The sequence below is a fragment of the Orycteropus afer genome, unplaced genomic scaffold (assembly GCF_000298275.1).
Source record: "Orycteropus afer afer isolate SDZICR_OR568_19922 unplaced genomic scaffold, OryAfe1.0 scaffold00179, whole genome shotgun sequence".
Lineage (NCBI taxonomy): Eukaryota > Metazoa > Chordata > Mammalia > Tubulidentata > Orycteropodidae > Orycteropus > Orycteropus afer.
Genome location: NW_006921766.1, coordinates 3,648,410 through 3,670,851, shown reverse-complemented (window position 1 = coordinate 3,670,851; position 22,442 = coordinate 3,648,410). Strand labels below are relative to the sequence as shown.

Here is a 22,442-nt window from a genome sequence, read left to right as displayed (position 1 = left end):
ATATCCTTCCCTTCAAGGCTCAGGGGTCCAGGATTATCTTCTGTGTCTGTGTTAATTAGTTTCTCTTTTCTTTTTTGAAGAGGTTCAGTCTTTCTGCCTAGTCCACCATCTTACCGGCCAGAACCCAGATACTATTTCTAATATCAGAATATGATCCCATAATACAGATATACTCTAATTTATTTAAAAAATCCCCATTTGATAGACATATAGGTTGCTATAGTTTTCATTATGCTACATAACATTGTAATGAACATTTTTTGTGTATATACATGATTACATCCTAGAAATAGAGACACTGGGTGAGAGGATATAAATATTCTTAGCTTTTAAGCCCCATTGCCAAATTGGATTAATGCTTTTTGTTTGTTTTTGTGGGTTTTGGTTTAATTTGCTTTGTTTTTACTGGAGGGTTAGGTGTAGAGTTAACAGAAAAGATACATGAAGTCAGAATTAAGCCTTACATAGGTTCTTAATGTTTTCAGGCATGAACAAATGGCCATCTGGAGCCAAGAAGAAAAGTCTCCATTCCCAAGAGCATGTTGTTGTTATGTTGTTAGAGTCAGCTGTGTACAACAGCAAAACATTAACTGGTCCTGTACCATCTTAATGATTATTGACATGCTCAAGCCCATTGCTATGGCTACTGTATATTTTGAATGACTTCCAACCTAAGGGGTTCATCTTCCAGCACTATATTGGACAATGTTCTGTTGTGATCCATAGGGTTTTCAGTGGTTATTTTTCAGAAGTAGACTGTCAGGTCTTTCTTCCTCATCTATCTTAGCAGGATTTCTGAAAAGAATCCCTCCCTATGAGGTGTCCAGCATTGGGCATGACCAGGAAACTGGAAAACAGGTGGATTATTTGCAGCCTGGGACCTGAATCTTGCAAAACCAGCAGCTCTGCCCACTTTTACAGGCCAGGCAACCAAAGGACAAACTTGCTCAACCCAGCCAGCTGCTTCTTTGTGGCCCACCCATAAGAACAACAAGATTTGAACTTGAGATATATCTCAAAATTACTTTGTCACACATTTGCCGCCCATAAAATGGACCAAGGCACCAAATAAAAACTTCCCCTATGTAGCAACCCCATCCTGCCTCCTTTTATATCTGGTGCCAGCAATGAAAGGACCACCAGCCCAGAACACTCTGCTGAGAGACCATTGAGAGTGCAGGATTGTGGGGCACTGGAGCAATCAAGGAGGGAAAGGGCATTTGAAGGTGAACAGAAAAACCCAAGACACCTAAGAGAAAGGCCAGAGCATCCCTCCAGGTAGCTTGACAGCACTTTAGTCATATGTTGGTACCATATCCCCAGAACACACAGGTTTGGGGCCTATGAAGGTCCACAGATGTTTGTCGTTGACTGTGTTCCATCTGTCTTTCTCTTTTTCATTTGCAGAGAGAGAAGAATTAATCCAGAGTATGCTGACTCAGGTCGCAGAGCAGTTCTCAAGGTACATGGCATATTCAATGTATAATATCTTAATATCAAGAGGTGTGTACTCTTTATTTCACTAGCAAATGTGGATGCCTTGCTCTGAGCCTGGCAGGAGAAACTGCCTTTAGTGGAAAACCTTCTGTTGCTTCAATACGTAAGCCAATTTGAATGGGGTCTGAGAAAGGCTCACCTGAATCAAAGACCACACCAAGCAGGCACTTTGAGGATGAGATGAGAATGTTCTCTCCTGGCTCTTGTATGGCTCCTAGGACAACCTACAAGAATTGACATCATTTTAAAAAATAATAATGACAAATAAAAATAAATAGATTTTTAAACATAACAGGAGGAAAAGTTAGGATAACTTCTTAGCCACAAATAAACACTTTGAGGGTATGGGTCACTGGGCCTGCAAGCTGCTTACCATGGTCACAGGGCATCAAGCTGAATTGGCACAACATGGTATATAAAAATATTGTTCAACATCTTACTTCAGTGTGTAGCAACTGGGGTCTTAAAAACTTGCTAGCAGCCATCTAAGTGGCAACTATTGGTCTCTCCTCATCTGGAGCAAAAAAGATTGAAGAAAATTAAAGACACATGGGAACAGTTAGTCTAAAGGACTAATGGGCCATGAGAACCTAAAGCTATGTGACCCTGAGACCAGAACTAGATAGTGCCTGGCTACCAAAGCCAACCACTCAGAAATGGATCAAAATTGGAGATCCTATAGAGTGGGAGAAAAATGTGGAACAAAACTCAAAATCATAAACAAGACCAGGCTTACTGGTCTGATAGACACTGGTGAAACCCCCAAGACTATGGCCTTTAGTCACCCTTTGGGCCTGGAATTGAACTCAATCCGATAGCTTAACTCTCAGACAGGCCTACCAGCTTAACACCTTAGAACCATCAACCATGGGAGATCAGAAGGGCAGCATTTGCACAGGAAGAAAGGTAGGGAGGGAAGAATTCATAGACAAGAAGGACACAGGGAAAGGGTAACCACAGGGAGGAAGTGGGAGGTGAGATATTGCACTGCAGGGAACCAGTGTCACAAAACAAAAATATGTATGAAGTGTTGAATGTAAAATGAATCTGCTTTGTTAAATGTCACCCAAATCACAATTAAAATTTTTTTTAAATAATAATAATAAATATTTTATTTTAAAAAAATAAGCTTTCTCACTGAGATTCTGTGTCAATGTGGGACTTCCTTTTCTTTCTAAATTATCATGTCAATTCTGAAGTAAATGTTTTCATTTTCTCCAAGTGATTTCATGGTGTCAACTTACTCTCTTTGGTAATTAAAATGGGGAGAAGGGTGCAATTAAATCCCAAAATTTGTTTAACTGAGTGGATTGGTGCCTCAAGAAATCACACAGATCCCTTGAAGGTGGCCTTTGCCCAGAAGAGCAGGGTCCAGGGGTTGGGCTTTCCCAAGCTCAGGAGCAGAACTGTGTTGTCCTCCCCCAAAAGAATGTGCTCATAGCACAGGTGTGGAGAAGTAAAACCACATACCACGTAGAGCAGCTGTGTGTTCTTTCTTGGAAAATGTGCCATTGATATAATTTGGAAGTGTCTCTTCCTCTCTCACCTCCCCAACAACACTGTAAGTTTCTTATTCTTATAAGCAACTGGTAGCCTCTGTACCCGCCCCCTCAGCAGCCCACATATGACCTCACCCACAGTAGGGATTCAATAGAACTTTGTTGAGCTAATTTAATTCTGAGAGTTCTGTAGATCATATTTTGTCTTTTTCCCCCCATTCCTAGAGCATTTAAAATCAATGAGCTGAAAGCTGAAGTTGCAAACCACCTCGCCATGCTAGAGAAACGAGTCGAATGTGAGTGGGTCTTCATGTCCGTTTTGCTTCTAGGTTTTCTAACCTCTATTAAAATTAACCACTTATAACAGTGAATGGCTTGGCGGTGAAGGGCAGGAAGTGGAAGGTAAGTACCAATGTCTTGTCCTTATGAAATGCTTAAAAATCACCTTTGCTGTTAACAAAGGTGAGAACAGTGACTAATCTAAGTATTTTATTTTTATTTAAAAGTAGTGTGAGCACATAGTAATACATTCTTCAGTACAGAAAACTCTAAGCCCCCTGAAGGTAGCCCCTTGGGAGAGGAGCCTCTGTTGAGCTCTCATGTGTGTCTCCTTTTTACGTAAATGACAGCATAGTCTACTCACCAACCCACACCATGCCATTTCACATGTATCTGGACTACATCCACTAAATTGTTACCTATTGGATTTCCAGTCACCACAAATGAAAAGCAGAAGCATTACGAGTTAAGCAAAGGAGAGTCAATTCAAAGTCTAGATTCAGTTACCAAGTAGCAAAGCTTCTCGGAGAAAAACTGCTTCCAGTCCCCATACACTGTGCCCCTCACCTACAAAATAAGGGACAATGCCTAACTTCCATATCTTCCCATTCTATGTTGAACTGACAACTCAACAACAAGGAAAGCTCTTTGTCAATGTCAAAGCAAATATTAACTATTAAATAAACCAGTTGTCATTGAGTCCATTCCAACTCATGGTGATTCCCTGTGTGTTAAGTGCTCCAAGAGTTTTCAGTGGCTGGTTTTTTTAGAAGAAGATCACCAGGCCTGTCTTCCCGGACAACCTCTGGGTAGACTCAAACCAACAACCTTTTGGTTAGCAGCCAAGCATATTAACCATTTGCAGTACCCAGCTACTAATTGGTCACTATTATGGATTGAATTATGTTTTCAGAAAGTATGTGCTGGAAACCCTAACCTCTATGCTGTGGTTATAATCCCATTTGGGAATGGGTTGTTTTTTGCTATGTTAATGAGACAGGATAATACAGGATATGTCTTGAGTTAATCTCTTTTGAGATATAAAAGAAATTAAACAAGCAAGCAGAGGTGAGGGAGGAGACAGATAACAAGCCACATGAAAATCACGCAGGAGCAGAAGCTCAAAGAGACAAGGACCTTCCCCCAGAGCCAACAGAGAGAGAAGGCCTTCCCCTAGAGCCAGTGCCCTGAATTTGGACTTCCAGCCTCCTAAACTGTGAGAGAATAAATCTCTGTTTGTTAAAGCCATCCACATATGGTATCTCTGTTACAGCAGCACCAGATAACCAAGACAGTCATCATATTTATTAACTCAAATGTGTTGGCAATATCCAAGTGTGAAACTATTCAAGGTCACACCATCAGCAAAAATCTCTAGCTGGTTTGTATTCATATGGCTTGCTGAATGTCGCTTCATATCTTGTTTGAATTTCTTGTAATTTTTCAAGAAAAAAAAATTCAGGATTGTACAAAAGCCAGCTCATCTCCATAATTTGAAACCTGATTTCTATAGTAGTGTTCATACTTTTCAAAGTGCTTTTATCTTTTTAAATATTCAAATGTTCGTTTGGTCTTCAAAACAGTTTTATTTCCCCCATTGATAATGAGAAAGCCAGGGCACAAAGAGGTTAAGAGATCTGTTCTAGCCCATTCAACATGTTAGAAAAATCAATCAACCTGGAACCAGTATCCAGGGTCCTAGATGGATGGCTCTCAGTCCCTGTGTCCCTCCTGACCTGCAGTGACGTGCCTTCTTCTTAGACTCCTGACTGTCAAGGACCAGAGAGTGACAAAGTGGCTTGCAAACACAGGTTAGAAAAGAAGTTGACCCACTAGGCCTTGCGGTTGCAAGCAACAGAAACTGTTTTTCTAAAGGACTTTGAGTAGCTCCCAGGACTGCCTGGAGAGCTTGTGAACAGGGCTCAGTGGCTATGAGCAGTAAAGATGCCCAAAGTGCCACACTGTGAGGGTGGCAGTGCTGCCATCACTGAGCCCTAGATGCTGCTAGAGCTCTAGTGGCCTCATGGCCCCTACAGCCCTGCTGCAGCCATCATGGCACTTCTCCACATCACTGGCTACAGATTTGATGCCTGGTATAGAAGTGAGTCCTATGCCCACATTATTGCTACAAAGGAGGCAAGGGAAAGTGAGAGTAGGAATATCCCATGGCTACCATAATGAAGTGTTATAAACGAAGTGGCTTACAACAATGGAAATTTATTCTTTCACAGTTTGAGAGGATAGGAGTCTGAAATCAAGGTATGGGCAAGGCCATGCACCCTCTGAAGGCTCTCGAAGAAGATCCTTTCTTGTCTTGTGTCCAGCTTCTAATAGCTTCAGGCTTCCTTGGCTTGTGACAGCATCACTCTAGTGTCTGCCTCTGTCTTTTCCCCTGTGTCTCTGCATCTCAAATCTCTCTCTCCTTTCTCTTAAAAGGAACCTATCATTGGATTAGAGCCCAATATATCCCAGGGTGATCTTATCTTCAGATCTTTAATTACGTCTGCTATTGTTAAGTGCTGTTAAGTCGGCTCCAACTCATAGTGACCTTATGTGCAAAAGAACAAAACACAACCCATCCTCAAAGTCCTTGCTATGCTTGAGCCCATCTTTGTAGCCAGTGTATAAATGCATCTTGTTAAGGATTGCAAAAAGGACAAGGAGGCCACATATTCTGACCTCCTAGAACCCCACAACAGGAAGACAGAATCACCATCAATAGCCCAAGGCCTATTCCTGCCAGGGCAGACATGCTGCCTCCCTCCAGCCCTTTCTCCAACCGTTCCTCCCAAAGCACCCACCAACCTCTCTCCTGGGTTCGATAATTCACTGCAGTGGCCACACAGAACTCTCAGATTATGGGGTTTATTAGGGAAGCACCAGGCTACAATTCAAGTCAGGAACACACTCAGTCTCTGTCCCAGCCCACCGTCTCTCAGCCAAAAGTCTCTCACAGTCTCTCTCCCAACAGTGCATGCCTCTCGGTGTCTCACTCAGCAATGCGTGTCTCTCAAGTCTTTTTCCCAGCAGCACGTGCCTCTTTCAGCAGCACGTCTCTTGCAGGGGTGCGCCCTTCCTCAGCAGCAGTCAGAGAGAGAGTTCTGCCTCTAGGAGGCCTCCTTTTGAGCCCGGCAGGGTGGTCAAACTAGCCAATCATAGCATTAGAACTCTAAGTACCTGAGAGAGAGTGGGCATCTCCCAGAACATTGTTTTGTGCCACTCCCAACAGAAATGCTCCAGGTGGACAACTTTAGCAATCAGAAGCTCCTCAGTTGCTCATAGCAAATCCCACCTTGGAGTTTACAAAGACTTATGGGTAGAAAAGCCACACTAAGTAATTTACTACACCACAAGGGTCTTCCCCTTTTTTGCTGACCCTCTACTTTACCAAGGATGATACTCTTCTCTAGGTACTGGTCCCTTCTGACAACATGACCAAAGTAGGTGAGATGTAGTCTGACCATTCTCTCTTCTAAGGAGCATGCCAGCTGCACTTCTTCCAGGCCGATTTGTTAGTTCTTCTGGCAGTATTTTCAGTACCCTTCACCAACAACAAAAGCATCAGTTCTTCTTTGGTCTTCCTTATTCACTGTCCAGTTTTCACATGCATAAACAGTGATTGAAAATACCATGGCTTGGGTTTGGCACACCTTAGTCTTCAAAGTGTTCTTTAACACTTTAAAGAGGTCTTTTGCAGCAGATTTTCCCAGCACAATTTGACACTTCTTGACTAATTTCTAATTTCTTGACTGCTGTTTCCATGGGTGTTGACTGTGGATCCAAATAGAATGAAATTCTTGACAACTTTCATCTTTTCTCCATTTATTATGCTTATTGTGCTTATTGTGTTTATTGTACTTATTGGCCCAGTTGTGAGTATTTTTGTTTTCTTTCTATTGAGATGTAATTCATACTGAAGACTGTAGTCTTTGATCTCCACCAGTAAGTGCTTCGAGTCATCTTCACTTTCAGTAAGCAAGGTTGTATCATCTGCATATAACAGATTGTTAATGGTTCTTCCTCCAATCCTAATGCCATGTTCTTCTTCACATAGTCCAGCTTCTCAGATTATTTGCTCAGCATACAGATTGAATAAGTATGGTGAAAGGATACAACCCTGACTCACACTCTTCCTGATTTTAAACCATGCACCATACCCTTGTTCTGTTTGAATGACAGCCCCTTGGTCTATGTACAGTTTTCCCATGAGCACAATTACGTGCTCTGGAATTCCCGTTCTTCTCAATGTTATCCATAATTTGTGTGATCCACACAGTCAAATGCCTTTGCACAGTCAATAAAGCATAGGTAAACATCTTTCTGGTTTCTTTGCTTTCAGCCAAAGATTCATCTCACATTGGCAATGATATCCCTCATTCCATGTCCTCTTCTGAATCTAACTTGAATTTCTGGAAGTTCCCTGTCAATACACTGCTGCAACTATTTTTGAAATAGCTTCAGCAAAATTTTACTTGTGATATTTTTCAACAATTTCTACATTCTGTTAGATCATCTTTCTTTGGAATGGGCACAAATATTGATCTCTTCTTTTAGTCTTTTAAATTTCTTAGCATAAACATTGGAGCACTTCCAGTGCGTCACCCATTTGTTGAAACATGTCAACAGCTATTCTGTCAATTCCTTTGTTTTTCGCTGATTACTCCAGTGCAGCTTGGACTTCTTCCTTTAGTACCATTGCTTCTTGGTCATATGCTACCTCCTGAAATTTTTGAAGATTGACCAGTTCTTTTTGGTGCAGTGACTCTGTGTATTCCTTCCATCTCCTTCAGGTGTGATGTCCATGATGTCATCCCACAACTCATCTGGTCTTTGGTCATTGATGTTCAATTTGTCAAATCTGTTCTTCATATGGTCTCTAAATTCAGGTGGGATATAATCAAAGTCATATTTTGGGTCTTGTGGATATGTTTTAATTTTCTTCAGCTTCAACTTGAACTTACATGTGAGCAATTGAAGGTCTGTCCTATAGAACTTCTCCATCACACCTTTCCACAGACATAGTGGATTTGATTCCTATGTATTCCATCTGATGAGGTCCACATGGATAGTCACCATTTATGTTGTTGAAAAGAGGTATTTGCAATGAATAAGTCTTTGGTCTTGCAAGCTTCTATCATGCCATCTCCAGCATCATTTCTATCACCCAAGGCCATATTTCCCAACTACTGTTGATTCTTCTTTGTTTCTAGCTTTTGCATTCCAATCATCAGTAATAATCAACACATCTTGATTGCATGTTTGGTCAGTTTCAGACTGTAGAAGTTGGTAAATATCTTCAATTTCTTCATCTTTGACTTTGTTGTTGTTGTTGTTATGTGCCATCGAGTCGGACCCGACTCATAGCGACCCCTCCTTGGGTTCCCGAGGCAGTATCACTACAGAAGTAGATTGCCCTATCTTCCTTCCGAGGAGTGGCTGGTGGGTTTGAACCGCCAACCTTCTGGTTAGCAGTCAGGTGCCTTAGGCACTATGCTACCAGAGCTCCCTTGGCTTTAGTGTGGTTGTATAAATTTGAATAGTAGTATTAACTGATCTTCCTTGTAGGCAAATGGATATTATCCTATCACTGACAGCATTGTACTTCAGGACAGATCTTGAAATGTTCTTTTTGACAATGAATGTGACACAATGCCTCTTCAATTTGTCATTCCCAGCATAGTAGAATACATGATTGTCTGATTCAAAATGGCCACTACTAGTCCATTTCAGCTCACTAATGCCCAGGATATTGGTCTTTATGTATTCCATTTCATTTTTGACAACTTCTAATTTTCCTAGATTCATACTTCGTACATTCCACATTCTGATTATTAATGAATGTTTCTAGCTGTTTCTTCTTATTTTGGGTCATGTCTCATCAGAAAATAAAGTTTTAGTCCATCCACATCATCAGGATTGACTCTACTTTGAGGTGGCAGCTCTTCTCCAGTCGTATTTTAACCGCCTTCCAACTTGAGGGGCTCATCTTCTGGCATTATGTAAGTGTTTTACTGCTAGTCCTAAAGTTTTCCAGTAATATATCAGACAGTGTATCACTGCTATTCATAACATTTTCAATGGCCAAATTTTCAGAAATGGATGGCCCCGTCCTTCTTCCCAGTCTGTTTTAGTCTGGAAGCTCTGCTGAAACCTGCCCACCATGGGTGACCCTCCTGGTATTTGAAACAGTGGTGGCAAAGCTTTGAACATCACAGCAACACACAAGCCACTATAGTATAACAAACTGACAGATGAGTGATAGTAATTACATGTACATTCCTTATTCGGGTGGTGGGGGTGGAGTCTTTGTAATTACATCTGCAAAGACCTGTTTTCCAAATAATGTCACATTCACAAGTTGTGGGGATGAAGCTTTATGGAGAACACTACTCAATGCACTACAAGGTCCCTGTGTGATGCAAAAAGTTTGTGCTCAACAACTCTAAAGTTAGTCGTTCAGATCCACCCAGGGGCACTGCGGAAGAAAGGCCTGATGATCTGCTTCCATAAAGATTGCACCATAGAAAACCCTATAGCATTCTACTCTGTAACACACAGAGCTGGTATGAGTCAGATTGACTCAACTGCAATGGGTTTTACTCAACCCACCACAGTGAGTGATATTTCCCTCTTTCCTAGAGAGGCTAGCTCAGCTTCCCACCAAGACCCATGTCATTGTTGTTAAGTGCCATCAAGTCAGACCAGACTCACAGCAACCCCTCCTTGGGTTTCCAAGGTGTTATCACTACAGAAGTAGATTGCCCACCTTCCTTCCGAGGAGTGGCTGGTGGGTTTGAACTGCCAGGCTTCTGATTAGTAGTCAAGTGCCTTAGGCACTACGCTACCAGAGCTCCCACCAAGACTCATCAAGTAGGAATTCTCCAAATTTGAGAAAGGATTCAGGCAAAGAACAGAAGAACCCTTCTCCCAAAACTCTGCTGCCATCTACATTTACAGATAAGGAAAGCTGCAGTATCATAATCAAGCATGCAAATGCCCAGGGGCAGCAGGTGCTCAGCTGCTCTGTGCTCTAGCTTCGGCTCCCCTCACCTTCCAAGGCCCTCCTCTCTTCTCTCATTGTCCACAAAGAAGCCAGCTTCATCCTTCTCCATTATTCTTCACTTAAAGTATAAATAGCCAGGTTGAAAGGCCATTAGTTAATTTTCAAAACTTCCCTTATAGAGAAATACATTGACCTCAGTGTGGTTAACAATGAGCCCATGTGGCTTTGAATATCTGGCCGCAGAGATAGCTATCATGCAAGAAGCATTCTTATTTCCCATCTAGTGTGTGTGCAAAGTGAAGAGCACTACAGAACATATCCCTTTTGCCTTCTCCTCTAGCCTGTCCTGGCCCCCAGAATCCTCCAGGGTGGACTCATTCCTCTGAGGAGAGACATTCTTCCTATAAGGCCCTTCTGCCAATGCAAATGTATTAACTGGGAAATACTTGAGCTCGAGCTCATTGCATGGATCAAAATAATTGCTTTTACTAGTAAAACGAACCTTTGTTAGTTTTATAAGACCACATTTATTGCAGTTAAGTGGATTCTGACTCATGGTGATCCCATGTGTTATAGAGCAGAACTTCCCCCATAGGGTTTTCTTGGCAGTAATCTGTGCAAAAACAGATCATCAGTTCTTTCTTCTGTTTTGCCACTGGATGAGTTCAAACATCTAACTTTTTGGTTAACATTGAGCACAGTTTGTGCCACCCAAGGACTAATTATTAGTGTTACTGATGACTAGTGGTGGAGGCATAAGCACTGAAGGAGCATCTCCAGGTTGTATACATCTCCAGGGAGGAAGGAGAGAAAGGCCTAGGAGCTATGAGGTAAGAGAGAGGCATGGGCAGCGGCCAAGTAGGGACTGCTGGAGTGGGATTCCTCCATATCCCTCTTCCCACCACCAGCACTGGCACCTCTGCCTCCTCCTGGCTGCCCCTGCCCACCATAAGCACAGGGGTTCACACATCCAGACTCTGCTCCTCACTGAAGGCTACCTGACTTTGGGCTCATCCTTCCTGTGTTTCTGGCTGACTACTTCCCAGTGTCCAGCTGTGTCTAATGAGCACAGAATGCCCAGGCTGGGCTCCATAGACTATTGACAGTTACAAAAAGACAGTGTGGAGATGCAATGCTGGGACCCAAAATGAAGTTAACCAGACATTTCAGGAATCTTGGAAGGTAAAGAAGGGAGTGGGTCCTGCAGCTGGACCCCTCATGCAGGTCACTTGGGGAACTGTCCATCCATGCTGCTTAGGTCAATCTTAACCCTGCACTGCTGCTGGAGGCAAGTGGGCCAGGGCCACTACTCTGGGAAGGATGCTGGACATGCTGCTCTGCTGTCCAGGGTCCAAATACATGCACTCATACATGCACATATAAACACACACAGAGGCAAGTGTATATAGATGTATACATGCACATGCACACATATTAACACACATAGAGACAAATTAATACACTCACACATGCATGCACATGTGAATAAGCACACAAGGGCACATGCATATACACTCATACAAGTACTCACACACCCACATGCACATACTCACATACAGACACATATAAACACACAGAGAGACATATGCATATACACACACATACACACCCCACATGCAGATATACTCACATGTCCATACATGTATAAATGCACACAGAGACACATGCATATATTATCAATGTGTATATAAATACACAGAGAAACATGCATGTACACACATACAGAGGCACATGCATTCTACATAAAGACACATGCATATATACTCACACACATATACACTCCCACATCAGATACCCCCATACAAACACAGGTAAACACACACAGAAACACATGCATGTACACTCAAACACATACTCACACTCACACACAAATAAACACTCAAAGAGACACATGTTCACACATATACGTTACACATGTACATATTCACATACAGATACATGTAGAGATGCATGTACACGTGCCCACACAGCTTTATTTGGTATATGAGGCCATGTTAGCTGTTTTCTCAGATTTAAGGAGGCATCCTGCTGGAATTCTCACTTACTGCCATCAAGTCAGATCCGAAGCGTAGAACCCCTCCTTGGGTTTCTGAGGTAGTATCTCTATGGAAGTAGATTGCCTAATCTCCTTCCGAGGAGTGGCTGGTGGGTTTGAACCACCAGCCTTTTGGTTAGCAGTCAAATGCCTTACGCACTATGCTATCAGAGCCACCTTTAAAACCACTTTACATTGTGTCTGACTTGCTTTTAGTGGAATTTCCTGCATATTTGACCATTGCAAACATACAGTTCTTTGGAATCTAATATAAATTTAAATATAAATATATATTTCTCCATTTCTCTTGACTCACTTTCAAAGTTTTTTCCCACTTTATGTAAATGTTCTGCCTGCTTCAAGGAAGCTGGGATTTCCCTTAGCTTAGAGGTCATTTCATAAACAAAGAACAAACCCAGGGCCTCACCTCGCTTCCTGGTTGGACATTAAAGCTGCTGAGGGCTCTTTACTCCCTTCCTTCCTTGTTGGCTGACCTGGCCACTGGACACGGCAACAGGGCTAGGCCACAGGGCAGCCCTGCCCCATCCACCCTTTGTCCCCACTCCCTGGGCTGGGACCAAAACCTATACACCACATAGGCCAGGCTAGAGCTGACCCCATGGGGACAAAGTTCAACACGAGGTCATGAAAACAGCCCAGAAAGCTGAAAGCAAACCTTGCTTTTCTCTTCTCACCAGGAAATGGGCTGTATGCAGATTCTCTAGTGAAGTCCTTGGAGGAAGGGCTGCACCACAGCCCTATTCATATATATCTTTGAAGGAATGTTATTAGCTCTGCAGCCGAAGGAGCAGGCTTGTGGGTTCCTAGTGGCTTCCTCAATAAGGTGGACAAAGAACTGCATCAGCCACCTGCTCAGCTGCCTCCTGCCCACTGAGTCCTTGTCCCTGAAATTAGCATCTCTCATAGACAAGCAGTCCTTGGAAGGAAGGTTGGGCAATCTACTTCCATAGTGATTACTGCCTCGGAAACCCAAGGAGGGGTCGCTATGTGTCGGATATGACTCGACAGCAGCAGTGGGTTTGGTTTGATAAGAAGTGTCACTAGGGTTGGTGTCACCCACTGTAGTAACATGGTGTCACCCTTCCCCCCATGGACCTGCTCTGGTACCAGACCATACAGAATCCTTAGTAATGTATATTATCAATTTTAATCATAGAATCCTATGTGACACATATAGTTGTAATTTGCTTACATGTAATATTTTTTAGATTATGTGAATACTAATAGCCAAATTGTTTTGTAAAATCATTCTACATTGAATTACAACATTATTAGTTACAACATTATTAGTAACTGAGTGTAAGTCTTTTTTTATTTTTTTCCTTCTTTTCCTTTAATTATTACTTCATTTTCAAAAAGTAGATATAAGTTTATAAATATTAATTACTGGTAGCTTAGTGCCTAAGGCACTTGGCTGCTAACCAGAAGGCTGGTGGTTCAAACCCATCAGCCATTCCTCGGAAGGATGATGGGGCAATCTACTTCTGTAGTGATACTGCCTCGGAAACCCAAGGAGGGGTTGCTGTGAGTCAGATCCAACTTGATGCACGTAACAGCAACAACAATATTATGGTGAAAACACCAGAAAATTTCACTAAATCAGCAACTATAAAAACACCAGGAGCCACAAAAACAAGAGCACATGCTTGTAGCACATGCAGATGAAATCACGTGATTCGAAGAATCATTGTAATTGGGTAATAATGACAGCTCTGACCAGGGCACATTAGAAGGTTCAAGAAGTAAATTAGAATAGTAAATTAGAATACATTTTAGGTATATTGATACATGTAAGCTGGGCTTACAAGAAATGTTTTTGTTTATAATTAACTAAAGGGATATTTTTATAAAAAATAGTAAATTTCTCCTGAAACACTGCACAAAAATTTTATAAACAGTCATTCTGGTGTCACCGCCCTCTGATGGTGTCACTGGGTGTGGTGCACATTACCCCTTGTCCCTCTAGTAGTACCACTGGCCCCAGGGCCCAGCCTCTGGCGCTGGTTTTCTCCCTCTGTAATGCAGTGAGGGAGGGGCTGGCATGGTACCATGAATGAGCCACAGACATTCTGAGAAGCAATTGGTGTCCAGGGAAGGACAGGGTTGGGGAAGGAGGCATAAGCCCTGGGTTCAGGCCCAAATCTTACACTACCTGTGTGATGACTTAGCATCTCCCAGCTTCATGCTCTATACGTTGCCTTCCAGCTCATTCCATGAAGTGTTGCTTTTTTTCTTCCATTGATTAATGCACAACTCTGGTATAGTACCTAAGGCATTTTACTGCTAACCAAAAGGCTGGCAGTTCAAACCCACCAGCACTCCTCAGAAGGAAGACTGGGCAATCTACTTCTGTAGTGATACTGCCTCGGAAACCCAAGGAGGGGTGGCTATGAGTCAGATCTGACTCAACAGCAGTGAGTTTGGTTTTATTTTATTTACTGCCATCTTATTACTCACTATCCATTTTCTTGGCAAACATTCTCTTCATAAGCATATTTGCCATAAATTCTGAAAGTTTAGGATCATATTGGTGCTATTACAGGGTGTTACTTAAAAGGCTTAATTTTAACATCACCCAATAAATCATCAGAGAAGCTAATCTAAGTGAACCCCAATAGTGATACAAGCAGACAATGTACACATGCATTCATCAAAAACCATGAATTAGGAGGCCAGCTGCTAACAGGGTGAGTGTCTATAACTTATGGTTGAGTGAAAAAGTAAGTTGATCTCAATTTTGCCTTTAAAAATTAAGGTTAGATGGATGGATGAATTGTTGTTGTTGTTGTTAAGTGCCGTCGAGTCATTTCCGACTCATAGCGACCCCATGCACAGCAGAACGAAACACTGCCTGATCCCGCGCCAGCCCCACAATCCCTGCTATACTTGAGCCCATCATCGCAGCCACCGTATCAATCCATCTCATTGAAGGCCTCCCCCTCTTTCGTCGACCCTCCACCCTACCAAGCATGACATCCTTCTCCAGGGAATGGTCCCTTCTTACAACATGACCAAAATAGGTGAGATGAAGTCTGGCCATTCTTGCTTCCAAGGAGCATTCTGGCTGCACTTCCTCCAGGACAGATCTGTTAGTTCTTTTAGCAGTCCATGGTACTTTCAGCATTCTTCGCCAGCACCACAACTCAAAAGCATCAACTCTTCTTCGGTCTTCCTTATTCATTGTCCAGCTCTCACATGCATACCAGGCGATTGGAAATATCATGGCTTGTGTCAGGCACACCTTAGTCCTCAAGGAGATATCTTTGCTCCTCAGCACTTGAAACAGTTCCTTCGCAGTTGACTTTCCCAATGCTACACGTCGTCTAATGTCCTGACTGCTGCTTCCGTTGGCATCGATTGTAGAACCAAGCAACGTGAGTGGGGAGAGTGGAGAAAGCCCAGAATGATATACAATATATATAATATAAAAAGGGTTATTTTTAGGAAATGTTAGAGATGAAAGTTCAAATACTCTTCTTTGAAATGCTCTGTATTTCCTATATTTTGTACAATGATCATATATTTTGTATCCAGAAAAAATATTTAAAGCATAACTAATTTAACTGGATCAGTTAATGGCAGGGCACAGTTACCCTGTTCAAAGTCTATACTACATGCCCTAGTCTGTACCCTAGACCTATTCACTTTTCAGATCAGAGTCTACACCATATGTCCCCACCTATTTGCCAGATCAATTCACTTTCTAGAATGTTCTGCCTCTCCTGTCGACGAGATTGAGCTCCTTCTTGCTCTGGATGTTTGAGTCTACATCTGCTCATGGCAGATCCCACAGACACAAATCCACCAAGGCATCTCCAAAGTGAGGTGGGTACCCTCTAGTCTGGGGTATCCCAAGATTGCTCTAGAGGCCACAGTGGTCCTCTGAAGATCCAGATGCAAATTGCAGAGGGTGTGTGCTACATGCTTTTTCTTGGGAGATGACTGACAGCATGCATCAACTTCTTAAAATGGTCTCTGATCTAAGAAAGAAAGCACTTAGCACACCTGCTCTCAAAAGAGGATGTGCATTCTTATTAGTTGTCATCAAGTCAACTCCAACTAGTGGTGACCCCATGTACACCAGAACAAAATGCTGCCTGATCCTATGCCATCCATACAAGCATTGGTGTGCTTGAGTTCATTGTTGCAGCCGCTATATATTTTGAGTGCATTCCATCCTAGAGGGGACTCATCTTCCAACACCCTATCGAGCAATGTTCTGGTGTGATTCATAGGGTTTTCATTGGCTGGTTTTCAGAAGTAGATCACCAGCCCTTTCTCCTAGTCTGTGTTAGTCTGGAAGCTCCACTGAAAGCTGTCCACCATGGGTAGCCCTGCTAGTATTTGAAATACCAGTGGCATAGCTTCAAGCCTCACAGCTTTCAGTGTTAATAGCCACCACAGTAAGGACACACCAGCAGATGGGTGGCATGCTCTTAGTGAGCAGCTAATGAAGGAAAATCTAGCCACTTCAAGTATCAGCCACTAGGGCTGTACTGTCCTGGCCCCACAACATGCACAGAAGGCCCTGTGGTTTTGGTCCCTATCTTAGTCTCCTAAAGAGCCCTGATGGCACAATGATTAAGTTCTTTACTGCTAATCAAAAGACCGGTGGTATGAATCAAAAGATTGGTGGCTTAGAGGGAAAAGACCTGTCAATCTGCTTCCATGAAGATTATAGCCTAGAAAACCTTATGGGGCAGTTCTACTCTATCACATAGGGTCATTATGAGTCAAAATCAATTTGACAACACCCAATAATAACTTAGTGTCCAAGAGCTGCTGTAACAAAAAAAAGTTCCACAAATCAGAGACTCTTAAAAACAAGTGTTTTTTCTCACAGTTCTAGAGGCTAGAAGCCCAAATCAGGGCATTGAGTTTAGGGGAAGATCCTTCTTTATCTTTTCCTACAGGTAGCCCTTAGCATTCCTTGGCTTATAGACAGTTCCTCACATAGTCTTTTCCCTGTATATGTGTCTCTCTGTGTCTTTCTTGCTCTTTTTATAAAACACTACTCAGAAGAAATTAGTTTAGGACCCATTCTACTCCAGTATGGACTCACATACCAATGGTTGTTAAGTACCAGACAATGTTTCATTCATTCTCCAAAGTACCTCATGTTAATTTAATTGGCAGTGTCTTCCAAGACAAGATTTCCAAACAAGGTCACGTTCACAGGTACAAGGATTAGGACTTGAACATAAATTTTGTGGGAATCCAACCCATAACAGTCTCTGTGCCCACCAACTGTCCTGGTGGAGGAGGGCAGAGAAGGCCTTCTAAACTTCACACAGAGGCACTATGAACCAAGGGCAAGTCCTTGAGACCAGATTCAAATACCAGACTCATCAGATACCTCATCACTTTCGACAGAAACTGTCTCTGCACAGCCATGTTCCCTGCTTGGCCTCTGACACTGGAGATGCTTTGAAAAAAACAGCTCTGGGAAACTGATCTCAGACACACTGTCTGGAGCACCTCACTTGAAGAGTTTCTCCCTGGATATGCACAGAGAGCTGGCAGCAGCTCCTTGGAAGTGGAAGATAATTGTTAGAAACAGTCAAAAACCACTAGGTTGTTTTGTTTTTCCTGCAGAAATACTTTGCATTTTATTTTTAACACTTATTCAGAGCCAAACTTGGTGAAAGAAGGAATAGGGTGACATCATAGTATCCTTTTGCATAAAAATTGAGGTGTGATTGTTGTCGTTGTTTTTGTTAGGTGCCATCAAGTCAAATCCAACTCATATCTACCCTGTGTACAACAGAAAGAAACACTGCTCATCCTCACAATCATTGTATGTAATTGTAGCCACTGTGTCAGTCCATCTCATTGAGAATCTTCCTCTTTTTTCTAAACCTCTACTTTACCAAGCATGATATCCTTCTCCAGGGACTGGTCCCTCTTGATAACATGTCCAAAGTACGTGAGATGAATTCTCACTAGCCCCACTTCTAAGAAGCATTCTATCTATACTTCTTCTAAGATTTATTGGCTTTTCTGGTTGATTATGGTATATTCGGTACTCTTCACCAACACCATAATTCAAATATATCAATTCTTCCTTGGTCTTTCTTCTTCATTGTCCAGCTTTCACATGTATATGAAGAGATTGAAAATATTATGACTTAGGTCAGGTCACCTTAGTCCTCAAAGTGGCATCTTTGCTTTTGACACTTTAAAGATGTCTTTACCCAATGCAATACATAATGTTTGATTTCTTTGCTGTTGCTTCCACGGACATTGATTGTGGATCCAAGTAAAATGAACTCCTTGACAACTTCAGTCTATTCTCCGTTTATCATAGTGTTGCTTATTGGTCCTGTTGTGAGGATTTTTGTTTTCTTAAACAAAACACTGTAGTCTTTGACCTTCATCAGTAAAAACTTTAAATCCTCTTATCTTTTAGCAAGCAAAGTTGTGTCATCTACATATTGCACATTGTTAATGAGTCTTCCTCCAAGCCTGATGGCACAAATTTTTTCACATAGTCCAGCCTCTCAGATTATTTGCTCAGCATACAGATTTAATAAGTATGGTGAAAAGATTACAACCTTGATGCACACCTTTCTTGATTTTAAACCATGCAGTATCCCCTTGTTCTTCTCAAATGACAGCTTCTTGGTCTATGTATAGGTTCCTCATGAGCACAATGACGTATTCTGGAATTCCCATTCTTTTCAATGTTATCCATCATTTTTTATAGTCCCCACAGCTGAATGCCTCATAGGTAAACATCTTTCTGGTATTCTCTGCTTTCAACCAAGATCCATCTGCCATCAGCAATGATATCCCTTGTTCCACATCCTCTTCTGAATCCAACATTAATTTCTGGCAGTTACCTGTTGATGTACTGCTGCAACCATTTCTTTTTTTCTATTATCTTCAACTAAATTTTCCTTGCATGTGCTATTAATGGTATTGTTAGATAATTTCCACATTCTATTGGATCATATTTCTTTGGAATGGGCACAGATATGGATTTCTTCCAATCAGTTGGCCAGTCTTTTCAATTTCTTGGCATGTATGAGTAAGCACTTCCAGCATTGTATCAGTTTGTTGAAACATCTCAATTGATATGCCATCAATTCCTGAAGACTTGTTTTTCTCCGGTGCCTTCAGCACAGCTTGGACTTCTTCCTTCAGTGCCATCAGTTCTTAATCATATGCTAAATCCCATGGGGGAGCTCTGGTAGCATAGCGCCTAAGGCACTTGACTGCTAACCAGAAGGCTGGCGGTTCAAACCCACCAGCCACTCCTCAGTAGGAAGGTTGGGCAATCCTACTTGTGTAGTGATACTGCCTCGGAAACCCAAGGAGGGGTCGCTATGAGTCAGGGCCGACTCAACAGCAAAACAACAACAACAAATCCCATGGATCCAAGGAAAATGAAATCTTGACAACTTCAATCTTTTCTCCATTTGTCATGATGTTGCTTATTGGTTCAATGGCTGAATATTGACCAGTTCTTTTTAGTATGATGACTCTGTGTATTCCTTCCATCTTCTTTTGATGCCACCTCATCATTCAATATTTTGCCTAGAATCCTTCAATATTGCAGTGTAAGGCTTGAATTTTTTCTTCAGATCTTTCATTTTCAGAAATGCTGAGCATGTTCTTCCCTTTTGGTTTTCTAACTCCAGGTTTTTGCATATTTCATTATAATTCTTTAGTTTGTCTTCTCAAGCTGCCCTTGGAAATCTGTTCAGCTGTTTCACTCATCAAGACTTCTATTCACTTTCAGCTATTCTGTGTTCAAAAACAAGTTTCAGAGTCTCTTCTGACATCCATTTCAGTCTTGTCTTTCTTTCCTGTCTTTTTAATGACATTTTGCTTTCTTTGTATATAAATATTGCCCTTGATATGTGAATACAATGTAGAAAAAAAGTCTAATCTTTTTATGGTTTATGAACTGACTCTAAAGGCCTTTCCAATGCACTTGCTTCATGGCAGTGCATCTGGGCTAAATGCACTAGACAAATGTCCTTAACTTTGACCTTTCTTGGGGGTATAAATTCCAGTTTGTTTTTTGATGAAAAACGTTATCATGACTTTGGGGACACAGCTTTGCCATAGCACTCCATGAATGTCATTAAGCCCAGGGTAGCTTGGCCTGTTTATTTCTCATCAAGTTTAAGTCAACAGTTTCTCCTGGTTAACTGCTCTCTGTTGAGGGGATTTTAAATGAAACACTTTTATCTTAATGAGATTTTAATCCTTGCTGGGAATGTTTGTGGCTTTTCTGAGCCTTCCCCTGAATTTCAATGTGCAGTGTGGCCACATTTCCTCCCTTTCTTTTCTTTTTGGGTAAAAGATTTCTTTGTCCCATTGTCTCAGTTGGCACTTAGGGGTAGCATAGAGGAAGTAATTGTGGCTGCAAGAAGGGTTGAGAGGATCTTAAGGAGTTGGGGAAGAAGTTCAAGCCTGTAGAACCTGCAATGATAGATGCAGCAGTTCAAATTTGGCCATGGCCCTGCTTGTGATGATGGAGATAGTTGTGGCTGAGCTGAGACAAGAGGTGAATCCTGAATAAGAGTATGGACACTTCTTGGTGCCAGGTTTCCCCCCAGGATACATTGAGCCATAGGCTCGTCCCTAAGTAACAGCCCTGCAAGCCCCTCCATGTATACACATAGTAACCCTTTCCATGTTTCTCTTTGTTGCCAGTGGAAGGCCTTAAAGTGGTGGAGATTGAGAAATGCAAAAGTGACATTAAAAAGATGAGAGAGGAGCTGGCAGCCAGAAGCACCAGGTAAGGTCTGCAGGGTAAAGGGTCCCACGGGCAAAAGGGAGAGCTTGGGAGTTTTGTTTGCCTAAAAGAGTAGCTGGTACAATTCTATTTGGTTCTGGCTTGTAAGAGCAGAGTCTGGAGGGAGCCCCAATCTACTTGAGATCTGCTTTTAAAGTAAAACTGTTTTTGTTGTAAAAGAAAGAGATTTTGTATATATCTGTAATATGGCAGATTGAGGCCAGGAAGATGACTTCATATAAAAAAGACTAATCCTCCCACAGATCAAAGTGGTCTTGGTGTGTTAGTATTACTTAACTACTCAAAAGCAGTTGACATTGATTTTTAAAGGGAACAGTGAAAGGTGTTTTGCTTTGAGGTATGAGTGTCCCAGTGCATCCCAGAGGCAGTACTCCCAGGTAGAAGTCCCAACAACACAAGTTGCAGTCAGCAGTATAGAAAATTACCTGGTATGGCTTTTCTAGCCGTAAGTCTTTATAAATTCCGTGGTAGAATTTGCCATGAGCAACTGAGGAGCTCCTGATTGTTAAAGTTATCCACCTGGGGTATTTCTGTTGAAAGTAGCACAAAGCAATGTCCTGGGAAGTTCGCTCTCAGGTGCTTAGAATTCTGATGTTATGATTGGTTAGTTGGCCACCCTGCCAGGCTCAAAAGGAGCCCACCTAGAGGCAGAAGGAGTCTCTCTGACTGCTGGCTGAGAAAGATGTGCTGCTAAGAAAAATGCACTCCTGAGAGACACATGCTGCTGAGAAAGAGACACTGAGAGACACACACTGCTGAGAGAGAGACTGAAAAAAACCGTTGGCTGAGAGACAGCAGGCTGAGAGAGACTGAACGTGTTCCTGAACTTCAATTGTAGCCTGTTGCTTCCCTAATAAATCCCATAATCTGTGAGTTCTGTGTGGCCACTGCAGTGAATTATCGAACCCAGTAGAGAGGTGCTGAGTGCTGAGGGAGGAACGGTTGGCATCATGGCTGGTGAAAGAGCTAGAGGGAGGCAGCATGTGTGGCCTCACAGGGATGGGCCTTGGGCTGCTGATGGTGATTCTGTCTTCCTCTTGTGGGGTTAGAGGAGGTCAGAAGATGTGGCCTCCCTGCCCCTTTGGCAGTTGGTGTCAGAAGTGGTGGGATTTGTTGCAGTGACTCCAGACTCATAGAAGAATGGGACTTTGTAAAAGAAAGAAAAAAGGGAACTGGGAAGGGAAACTATGGATTCTTATATGGTTACTTTGGTTGTTGTTACCTATTAAAGGAAATAATTGATTCAGAGGCTAGGGCTTTTGGTTACACCCAGCCAAAGGCCCAAGGCCATATACATAGAATGGGACGGTAATCAAGGTGAAGAGATGAACCTGGAAT

At 42.2% G+C, this 22,442-nt stretch overlaps 1 protein-coding gene across 1 annotated transcript in view; it reads left to right on the top strand.

Moving 5' to 3' along the window:
- Positions 1-22,442, top strand: part of PDE9A (phosphodiesterase 9A) — a 191,687-nt gene that overhangs the window by 142,587 nt on the left and 26,658 nt on the right. Inside the window, exons 6-8 of the mRNA XM_007947308.2 lie at positions 1,408-1,462; positions 3,222-3,292; positions 21,002-21,086. Coding sequence (XP_007945499.2) covers positions 1,408-1,462; positions 3,222-3,292; positions 21,002-21,086 — 211 coding nt within the window. The remainder of the gene's footprint in view (positions 1-1,407; positions 1,463-3,221; positions 3,293-21,001; positions 21,087-22,442) is intronic.